This window comes from Clinocottus analis, unplaced genomic scaffold (assembly GCF_023055335.1).
Source record: "Clinocottus analis isolate CAN_PGR_092001 unplaced genomic scaffold, fCliAna1.0.p SCAF_3, whole genome shotgun sequence".
NCBI lineage: Eukaryota > Metazoa > Chordata > Actinopteri > Perciformes > Cottidae > Clinocottus > Clinocottus analis.
Genome location: NW_027176042.1, coordinates 11,423,831 through 11,435,698, shown reverse-complemented (window position 1 = coordinate 11,435,698; position 11,868 = coordinate 11,423,831). Strand labels below are relative to the sequence as shown.

Below are 11,868 nucleotides of genomic sequence, written 5' to 3'. Positions count from 1 at the left end.
AGTCGGTTTCATCAGTGTAAAACTAGTGCAAATGATTTGACTTCAAGCTGTACTCGCAGGTAAAGCAATTGACATTTTGAGAACTATTTGCTTTCTTGCTGACAATTAGATGAGAAGATTGATACTATCTTATCAGATGATAGGTGTCCCCCCTTGGTTTTGACTCTTTGTGCTAACTCTTTGTGCTGAGGGCACTTAACTCCAAATTGCTCCGGTGTATGAATGTTAGCTGGTCCTGATGAGCAGGTGGCACCTTCGCTCCTCCCATCAGTGTGAAAATGGGTGAATGATGTCATGTCGTGTGAAAGCTTTGAGTGGTCGGATAACAAGAAAAGCGCTGTACATCTCTGCTGCCTGATTGATATCTCCAGCTGGATGTCGGCCTGCCACGTCAAGCTCGGCCTAAACTAAACAGCTGTAGTCTCCTGACTCATTTCTCCCGCAGGGATTAACAATGTGGTGATATTCTGCACATCCCAAGCAATCTGTGATCCCGCAGCGAGCGTGCAGAAAAAAAATCCTTCCTCGCTTGGACTACTCATGTCTGGACTAATGAGAAACTTTAACTTCAACCTAATCTTTATCGGCCTTTCCAACTCAAAAAAAAACATTTTCTCTTGTTCTCCAACTTCTAATTGTCATATTTTTCCCAACTGAATGCCTATGACTCCTTCAAAGAAGCATCGTAGTTGAAACTAAATTCCAGTTCAATAGTGTTTCCATTCCTCTCCCCAAAATATTGTCAAAAACCGGTTGCAATCCCTCAGACTGAAATTCCTTTTCTACTTTAGTTGGCTTATTAAACTGAAATTGGTTTGTTCTGTACAATAAGAATTGACAGCCAAAGCCCAGTTTTATATCTAAACCATCAGTTTGCATTTATTGAAGCAAATCTTTTTGGAAATCTTGACACTAAAATTAAAATGTAACTTTCTGAAAACACTATTTTTTATAGCTAGAAGAAAAAACATCAGAGAACCATTAAAAGTATTTCAGTGTGAATTATTGTCAACCATACACACAAATCTAACAATTATCTTTATTTGTAGTTCATTTTTGTCACATCCTGTGTACGTCAGGAAATGTGATCTTTAGTGAGCTTTGCTGCTGATGGATAACTAATTATTTTGAGGTGGAGAGCAGCTGCAGCTCGCTAAGTGTTCACACCTGGTGCTCATGACATCATGATTGCTTCATTATTTAAGTCTGCCCGCATCAGATGACCAAAACATGACACAGGTCAAAAATGGTCCTATGTTCTCAAAAATTCAAGTTCAAGGAACAATTGTGGCCTCTAGCTGCAACTTAAATATGTTCAAAATAATTATTATGAGAATGGAAACTACTAGGCGACGTAAAAATGCATCGGAATAAGTTAACGAAAAAATTACAGCATCCTTTGATTAATCCAAGAGGCATTGCGTCTCAATGTAGCTCCGTTATACAGAATGTCGGACTACAGTACGATAAAAAAGACTAAACAGCTTTCTAGATATAATCTGTTATATGTAGATGTGTATCTTGTGTTTTTGTCTGCTGCTGATATGCTGATCTCATATACAGAGATGCTGCTGCTCCTAAATAAAGCCGTAGTGCTAAAACCTTAGAATAAAAACAAGCTTCAGAGGAAACAAATCCAAAGCTAAGTGGCAAGAATGACTAAGAAAAAAACCGTAGAGACTAATGTAATCAGGGTTTTATAACAGTATTAAGGTCAGCTAGTTCTATATAGCAGGAATAAAATGTAGACAAGACCGACAATCACAATGTAACCGTACAATATGCCTACATACAGAACTTGAAGGACAGCAGCACATCACAGGACCAATTTGCGTATGTACGGTTTTATCCTTCAGATGTGATGCTTTGGATGAAATTGCCACAAAAGGCTGATTCACACTCGATCACATGGTTGTTGTTTTTTTGCTCGGAGCGATGACTCTCTGAGAAAACAACCAGGCCATGTTACTTGACTGAGTGTGAGGGAAAAATCATCACAGGGTTATATTTTCTGTGAAATCCCTCATCGTATACAGTCGGTCTGTTGGATCCATCCCACGGACATAGACAGGTCATTGTCCGGTGTGTTATCACTGTGGTGGGCGTTCATCACACAGGCAGTCGTTCTCATCTTTCACATCTTGTGTCCAGATGTGCTCCAGATGTCACTTCCAACACCTTAAACACCTATATTCATGTCATGAACAGGTTTACAAAAAACTGCCTTTATGGTAATACAAATCATTATTCAGTAATTGTATTGCTCTTTTTATCCTTCATGACCACATCCTCATATCCTGTGTGCTTACCAGCAGCTGTTGGCAGGCTTTTGGCAAAAGTTGTTAGTCACTCTGTGCTCCACCTCAGCTTACTGCCATGCAAAACACTCTTTGTGACTGATCACATCCTGAATATGATATTCTGAAAAGTGGAAACATTTTCAAACACAATGAGGAGCCACCCTAAAACATTATTTGACTAACAACATCCATGTATAAATAAACATTCAGTCTATAACCCATTCATAAAAGTATTTTGGAACATGATGGTTGGTGCAGATGAAGGGGACCTTATACCTGATTGGACGATGGGGTTATGCACCAAATAAAACAGATTGGGAACCACTGATTTAATGTGTGTCCGGTACCATCCAACAAACATGGACATTTAAAACCCATTTACAGTAGAAAGCACATACATACACCATCGTCCCCCAGCCCGTTCAGTGAGGGAGAACCATTTACAACAACCTCTGGACACACACTCATTCATCTGAACCTCTGCATGTACACATATATACACGGGTGTGTGTGTGTGTGTGCGGGTGTCAGTGTGTGTGTGTGCGTGCGTGTGTGTGTGTGTGTGTGTGTGTGCATAGATACGTTTCTGTTACCACCCAGACAGGCAGACTGCAGCCATGAACTTTAACACACTAATCTTGGAGCAGCCTCCCTTTTGGGCACTGGGCCAATACAGTAATTGGAAATACCTCTCAGGCTATCCCGCTGCGCTCTATAGCATGATCTACAACTGGGCCATATCAGTTCACACCACACGACAGCACAAAGAAGCCATTCTTTTGCAGGATTTCTTGTTATGTTTTTCACAATCAATATTAATCCCCCGTTACTCAGCCACAGCCAGATTCATAAAAAAATGTCTGGTTTTAGAGAGGGTTTAATTTGTGTCAGCTTCTTGTGTGGTCTTAAATGATCAGCCTGCTGAGCGAGAAACAGAAGATGATCATCTGAGACGTGTGGCCAAAGCAAAATGTGACGATATGCACATATTTATCAGACAGAAAATATAAAGAAATGAGGGAAATGCATTTTTTTATGACTGCAACCCTAAAACAGCCAGATGTTTTTAAATAAATAATCAAAATTTCTGATCAGCATTACAACAACACATATTTGGTTTGATTTATTCTTCCTAATTGTGCAGCATAATCTGTCTTCCTTTATCTCACTGTCTTACTTTTGCTATTTTTTTGATTTATGGTTTTGTCATATAGTTATTTATCATTGAAAGCACGTGCATGCTTGACCTCTGTGTCGATACAATACATGCTTGAAGTTGCTTTTTTTCTCCATAGGGTGTGATAAGAACTTATGCAGACAGACGACTGCTGATAAATCACGACCACTGAGGATATTACCTAAACTTAAACTCCACATCACAAGGTCTACGTAAATCTCTTCAAAACCAGCCTAAAGGCGCTTCACTGTGTTCTTCAGTTTTCAATTAATTTCATATATTAGACCAACATTTTTTCGTGACATTTTCCTTTTCGTTAGATCTATTACATGTAATTACATTCAATCCACACAAGCATTAGCAAGTCGTACTTAAGAGATTGAATCCTCCTCCAGCCTCCAATCGAATCATGCACAATTTATTTGACATTTGCAGAATGAAAGACAGTGTCCCCAGAACACAGCAGACCCAAAGTCTTCTGCACTGGATCCCTTAACACCAACTATAGCCGCTAAAAATCTAAACACCATGTAGCATGTCACTCAGCATCCTGCTGATCAGTCATGTGATGTTGCGATGTGAAACATTTAATTTTCATCACTGGCTCGCTCAGAGCTCAGACCATTACGGGCTTGTTATAAACCTGCTGGATATGATTGTTATATTACAAAAAAATGTATCATTCAATTGTTGCACGTATTTTGGATTTCATGGTATTGCATATGATAGTACTGAGTTCCATTTATACAGTTGACGTGGACTTCTTTTGTAAATATTCATGTCAAATTTAAGAGCATAATTCATGACTCCTTGATATGTTAGACACACACACACACACACACACACACACACACACACACACACACACACACACACACACACACACACACACACACACATATTTTCTAATTTTTTAAAACCCAGTTTATTTCAAGCCATATTTATGCCTCAGTGCATTGCAAACACTCTGATCATCTTTGCCAGTTTGCTCACTGCAGAAATTCATTATAAAAAAGCATTTGAATAACTTATACACATCAAATCCATAACTTGTATTTATAGCCTTACTAAAGTTTCACTTGCTTCTGTAGTTATTAATTCATGTGAATGGTTTTGTCATGTTTTGTTAACTAGGTTTTTCTATGCATCTTCCGGTAAGATGACAAGATGATGCATCTCAACAAGAGTGTCCTGCAAACATTGGAAGTTAGTTAAGTATAAATCCAATGCGGAGATCTGATTCATGCTCAGATTGCCATGCAAGCCCCAATGTTTCTGTGAAATTGAGTGATCCAAGCTTTCTAGATAGAACAAACGGAATACGGGGGCAAATGTCCCAACTGATTCTGGGTAGGCTGGAGCCTCGTTACTTCACGCACAAGGTGCTTTGGACAAATTCCAGTTCCAATGAAATCAGGTCAGGATTTTCTCTCTTGCTAGAAAACCCCAAGTCAGCAAAAAATAATTAGGCATAGCAAACAAAGCCCTCAGAGTCTTAAAAAGACACAGCCTGTCCCTGCTTATTATTTCAGGTTAAGCTTGAAATATTGTCCCAAAGTTTTTGTGAGGGCATTTTGATGGGTGGGGGGGTTATTGATTCATCTGTTTCAGTTTAGGAATTTGGCAAGCCCAAATCAATGGGATCTATAGCCAAAAACGCTGTCCTTGTGGTGAGGGTTATAGGTGCTCTACTAAACACACAATACCTACTTTTGTGCGTGATCCCTTGACACATGTCTGTCAGCTGGACTATCAGAGAGCAAAGTGCTGCAGGAAGGTGGGGGCGCAGATAAGCTCAACAGCGATTTTACAGATAAGTCGTGTATTATTTACTCCACGTGTGCCGTCTCTGGGATGGTCCGAGCTCAGCCCTCTGATTGGACACACCTTTCTCTCAGCTCATGCCTTCAAAGTCTCATTCAGGCAGGCAAGGGGGGCGGGGCCTTTTTCCGCATTAACATCCATGATTGGCTCAGATTAAAACCCAAAAAATATGCAGCTTTATCTCCGCGGGTTCGAGAAGCAGGTCGCGCGTTATAAATACTGCCTCCAGCCGGGGTTAACAAAATGAGCACCGACATCCAAGAAAGCCGTGTCCGGGTACCGCTTTATGATCACTGCGAGAAGGATGCTGCAACAAGCTCTCAGAGTATCCGGCCGGAGCGCCTTCCCCCTGGTGAAGTGGATGGAGAAGTGGGCCGAGGGCGCGTCAGCCAAGCCGCAGGCACTGAGGACCCTGGACGACATGCCGGGACCGTCGGTCGCCAGCTTCGCCTGGGACTTGTTCGCGAGACGAGGGCTGTCACGGCTGCACGAGCTCCAGGTACAATTATAATGTGCAGTAGAGATTGTGAGTTAAAGACGCGTGCATAGTTACAGTCCTCGCCTTTTAATATGTATACATGCAGTATAGGCGGCAACATAGTGGGATGAATCAATAAAAAATACTGAATGTAAAATACTACATAGTCATACATAAATTGCATATAATATGTGCATGTCGTTGGAAAAATACTTAAGATTTTGAGTTGAGCACAAAAAAACTTCCCTCCTTACACTTTGAATGTGAAATCAGCCTTTGAGCATCACACTCTGCATATACACAATTCTGCTTAAGCTCAAAGTAAAGTAACACATATTGTTGAGTGCAAGGGGGCTTTAATCTAAATCTAAAGAGATCCCTTTTGAGACATTATGGTCTGTTCAAATGTTTTAGGTTAATTTAGCCATGAGTCTGCAAAGTAGAGAAGAAGATTTGACTAATCAAACGGTGCCTATCAAGTTATGTAAGGTCAGAGAAAATGATTGAATCATTAGATGAGAAAAGTCTGCATGCATTTTCTAACTTCACATAAGGACAGTGGATCCAAAGCCTCGTAGCCAGCAGGGTTTTAACAAGTTCGCTCTTCTCTGTCGTGTCCCAGCTGGAAGGAGTGCAGCGGTATGGGCCCATGTGGAAGGCCAGCTTTGGCCCCATCCTGACAGTTCACGTGGCGGAGCCGGCGCTCATTGAGCAGGTGCTGCGGCAGGAGGGCCAGACCCCCATGCGCTCTGAACTTTCCTCCTGGAAGGACTACAGGGAGCTGAGAGGACACCACTATGGACTCCTGACATCGTGAGTATCATTTCCTCCTCACTCTGGTTGGAAACTCCTAAATCACAAGATGGGGTCAAGCTAAATGTAAAGATTTGTAATTTCATAGTAAAACATATGACATTACTGAATGATGGAATAAAGACAGCTGTTCTCATTGTATTCATGTTAAGCCACAGTGGTGAAGGGAACACCCTCTATGTGGTGACAAATAAAACAGAAGACTTTCAATTATTTAGCCTCCTACTTTATTATAAATCCGTTTTTTTAACGATTGTCAATAAAATAACGTGGACAAACCCTTTTTAATTTAGCCGTTGAATACTATTGAACCCCTGATTTAGTGCAGCTGAATTGTGTGTGCACACATGCAAAACTAACATGAGCCTTTGTTCATTTTCACTCTGTGTTCCTAGTGAGGGGGAGGAGTGGCAGTCGGTGAGAAGTCTCCTGGGGAAGCATATGCTGCGACCAAAAGCAGTCGAAACTTACGATAAAACCCTGAACGGCGTGGTCAGTGACCTCATTGCCAAACTTCACATCCGCAGACGCTCTCAGGGCCTCGTCTCTGACATTGCCAGCGAGTTCTATCGCTTTGGCCTTGAGGGTAAGGTTTTCATGTGTTCTGAGGCGTGGCTACATCATGCATCACTACAAGGTGAACCACATCGTGTAAACATTGGTAATTAGGGCCAGATACATGAAGGAAGCATTATTTTGTGATTTTTTTATTTTATTTTTTTTAAAGTAGATGCTTTTTAAAACGTGTTATGTTATTATACAACATAACACTTTAAAATGCTGATTACAAGTCACACCCGTTTATAAGCCGATTCTACTAAATAAATAAATAAAGTCATGTTTAATCATAAATATACCGCTGTTGCTGCTGCTGTTGCTGCTGCTGCTACTGCCCCTCGTCCCTGCTGTCGTTGAGTCGGGGCTGGTCCCGCTACCTTCAGTGGATGTCCTCTGCCAGATTTTCCCAGACTAAACATTGTTTCAGTCCATGAACATTTACTCTGTCATTGTCAAAATGATTGTTGGTGTAGAATATTTCCTAACCAGGGCCATTCTCCATGCGGTGTTGAGTGGAGGCTGGGTCCAACACTGTTGTTGAAAAATAAAAGGTTACCACAAAAGCTTAAGATGTGGTTTCATCTCCCTTTGCAACTTATTGTTACAGTACATTTCTGTCTCACCTTCTCATTTAACTTTTTTTTGTTCTTCGACAGGCATTTCCTCAGTGCTGTTTGAATCCAGAATCGGTTGCCTGGATGAAGTTGTCCCAGAAGAGACGGAGCGTTTTATCCAGTCGATCAACACCATGTTTGTGATGACGCTTCTCACTATGGCCATGCCAAAGTGGTTGCACCAGCTGTTTCCAAAACCCTGGAAAATCTTCTGTCAGTGCTGGGACTACATGTTTGACTTTGGTAGGTAATTTCTCCTAATCATTCACGTTCAGTGTCAGCGTGAGGAATAGGAGCAAAATGCACGCCCACTTGGAAATATTAACTCTAATAGTGATGTATATTGTATGACACTATTTTACAAAAAAAAATATATTTAAAAAGATATAATAAAAAAACCTTGTATAAGAATGTACAGAAATTTAAAATCCAAGACATACGTGACAATCTGCAGACCCTGTGGAAGCCAGAATTTACTCTGTCTTTCCAGACTTTACGGTTACTTTCCATCAGCCCCTTCTCCTTTCTTATTGGCTGGTTTCCAGTCAGTACTGTTATCATCTGACACACTCTTACAATATGTTAAGACTCATCCAGAATCTGAATTAAACGTGTTCAGATAATCACTCTGGTGCAAACTGGATTGGGATTAAAGTCCTTAACCCTCACACACTACAAAATCATCTGGCTTGAACATCCGTGATTAAACTGTGGTTAAAATAAACCTAATTGTATTTGGTGTTTTTCCCTAAATTAAGAAAACAGATCTTGTGTTTTGCTGTTTTTTTTGTTAATTTGCCAGATTTTTAAAGTTACATTACATTTACTGATTAAAAAAAAAGACAAAAAGGATCAGGCAGACGTAATTACAGATGTAAAAGGCTTAAGGAGCATAACTTGATACCGCCTTTCTTAACGTCACATGAGAAAGATTAGGTCTCAGTGTTGTGTCTCACCGTCTACATTACATACTGCACCCTCACTATAATGACCTCTAATCTCTGTGCTTCTAGCGAAAGGTCACATTGACCAGCGCCTGTTGGCCGAAGCTGAGAAGGTAGCCCGTGGAGAGGAGGTGGAGGGCCGTTACCTCACCTACTTCCTGTCGCGGACCGGTTTGCCCATGAAGACCGTCTACAGCAACGTCACAGAGCTGCTTCTTGCAGGAGTCGACACAGTAAGAAACATTGCTCTGTGCCCTTCTTCACTGGACGTCAGTTCTACCAGATTCATCAACCTCTCGTGCACCTTACCTGTTCCCTCAGATCTCCAGCACCATGTCCTGGTCGTTGTACGAGCTGTCCCGACACCCCGAGGTGCAGGCGTCGCTCCGGGATGAGGTGTTGAGCGTGCTGGAGGGTCGAAGCATACCGGAGGCAAAAGATGTGGCCCGCATGCCTCTCCTGAAGGCCACAGTCAAAGAAGTGCTGAGGTATAAGTCAAAAGATTTTGATTACCTTCCTGAATACATGTAGTTTTCAACCTGTAAGTTTTATGTTGCTCACATTATTTATCTTTTGTTTTCCAGGTTGTACCCCGTTATTCCTGCTAATGCAAGAGTCATTACAGAGAGAGACATTCAGGTTGGAGGCTACCTCATCCCTAAAAATGTGAGTGTGTTGAGAGTCTTTGTGCACTTTAAATTCATTTGTAGTCTGTGGTTGCACTGCAAGTAGCCCGTCATACTGGGCTAATTGTGAATGTTACACATATCTGACTAGAATCTTTCCATCCAGACTCTGATCACCCTTTGCCACTTTGCAACATCGCGGGATCCAGCAGTGTTTTCAAACCCAGATGATTTCCAGCCCCGTCGATGGTTGAACAAGGACCAGGCTCACCACCCGTATGCCTCTGTACCATTTGGGGTCGGAAAACGCAGCTGCATCGGTCGTCGTATCGCTGAGCTGGAACTCTACCTCGCTCTTTCTAGGGTGTGTTGGTTATCTACTTTAATATAGATAGGTAGTTTGTGATATGACCTCATTACTATAATGAAAAGTGCATATAAAAAAGAAAAGTGCCAATATTTAACAGTAATTTAATTTGTTGATTATATGTAGAAAATCAAAACAGCTTAAACCTCGCGACAGACATTAAAACATGTATTACTTAACATAAAAACACAGTTGTCTCAAGACACTAACACATTATGTTGCATGCTGCATGTACATATATTATTTAAATCATTTTAAAAGTGCTCTCGATTGTTTCCAATGAAATGCAGTTTGTCTTAAACTTATTTTCAACAAATCCTCTTGCTGCATTTCTTCTTGGAATAATGAAACACAAAGGGGATTTAAGCCATTGTGTTAATCCAGGTCCTAGTTAATTCATTTAATTACTTGACCCAGGGATTTCAGTTAAGAGTCACTAACCCACGCTTAGCACATGATGAGCACTTGTTTTCATTTGAGTAAATCTGTTTTCTCTGTTCACTCCAGATTCTCATAGAGTTTGATCTGAAGCCGGACCCAGAAGGGATTTCTGTGAAGCCCATGACACGGACACTTCTGGTTCCTGAAAATGTCATCAACCTCCAGTTTATTGAACGATGACCGACTCTCCTGTGCTAATAATCTATTATACGAACAAGACCGTGAGTCTCTTCACAGTAGCGAGCGCGAGCGGACAGAGTTATCGCAGGAGCCGTGAGCCTTTGAGCAGACCTTCAACGTTTGAAAGTCAGAGACCAAAGCCCTCTGGACCTGTGGCCTCGTGTGTGGAGGCTGACATGTGGAGACGGACAAATGAATGAGGGATGAACAGTAACAGCTCACGAGTGAGGCTTTACTCTGGGAGCGGTTGAACTCCAAATGTAATACTATGAGTTTTTTTCAACTAAAATCACCATAAAGAACTTTCTGCACAGAGGCCGAGAGCAAGCCAGCGATCTCCTTCAGTACGTTGCAATAGTCAAGCTTCAGACTTCATGCTGAAAGTTTCAGACCGTGTTATATGTCATAGAATTTGCAACAAGTTTGTATTTGAAGCAGGTTTTTTATTTTCAAATAACCCCTTCCCAAATTGGATTATAACCTGTAATCTTCTACACTCTTAACTATATTCAGTATGTCCTGTGTGTCCTGGACGTGCAAATATTTCATTTTGTTACTGTTTCTGTTTCAATGAGTCTGATATATACAGTGTGCTGTCTATGATTTGGGTATTAGGAGAGTCCCATAATGGTACATGAAACGTTTCTTCAGCTGTTACTGAGCTTCTGTGAGAGTTTTGTGTGGACTGTACGTGCAACATATTGATCAAATTTTATTTTATAAGGTGCTTATGATGATTTTTTTTAGTGACGGATTCCTTTTTTTTGTAAAAACGGCAGCTGTTTATTATTCCTTTGTAGGAATGCCACTGTATAAAATCTCAAACATAGGCCCCTCTGCACTCTGGCTTTGTCTGTATTGTTTGTCAAATGTATATATGTGTAACAATTCAACAGTATAGCACAATGCAATTCATCTTTCTTTCTTTTTTTATACTTACTATGAGTGATGTGCCACCTCTTTGTAAATGTAATAAGCTTCAGTATCTGAACTCTGTATTTATTTTTGAATGTTTATGTTTTGACATGTTAAAACTGGTACTTGTCATTAAATGGTTTCAAGTTTGACTGTTGCTTATTTGTTGATTTTATTTGGCCAAACCAATGATAATCTAGTTAACATCAATAATATCACCAGTTTCTTGTGTGTTAATGTGATGCCTACTTGTCAAATTTAAGAAAAGATAATCCCCTTTGTCATGATTCAGCATTTGCTTCAAAATCTAACACCATCAGCTGCAACAGATTAGGTCTCACCGATCAGATGAGTGTTCTTAATTTGATGCCAGTGAAACCAGGCACGTAGGCCATGTGGAGTGTGTAGTGGGGAGCTCTGGTGCAGCAGCTGTGAGTCCATCATTTGGACCAATTCACCCCACTACTGTTGGATTGACGAACGATGATGTTCAACCTAAATCTAAAGATCCACCTCCAAAACGTTCAACATTTAAATGAATGTGCTTGTGTGAATTATTGTGAGTTTGTGTACGTGTGAGTTTGTGTATGTGTGTGTGTGTGTGTGTGTGTGTGTGTGTGTTGTAGAGATG

The 11,868-nt window shown here is 40.8% G+C and overlaps 1 protein-coding gene across 1 annotated transcript; it reads left to right on the top strand.

The window, feature by feature from the left end:
- The first annotated feature begins 5,587 nt into the window (after window positions 1-5,587).
- On the top strand, window positions 5,588-10,322 carry cyp27b1 (cytochrome P450, family 27, subfamily B, polypeptide 1). The gene is made up of 9 exons (XM_068594047.1): window positions 5,588-5,800; window positions 6,402-6,592; window positions 6,988-7,178; window positions 7,807-8,007; window positions 8,778-8,941; window positions 9,030-9,196; window positions 9,293-9,374; window positions 9,501-9,698; window positions 10,209-10,322. The coding sequence occupies exons 1-9, from the start codon at window positions 5,588-5,590 to the stop codon at window positions 10,320-10,322; spliced, it is 1,521 nt and encodes a 506-aa protein (XP_068450148.1).
- Window positions 10,323-11,868: the final 1,546 nt, after the last annotated feature.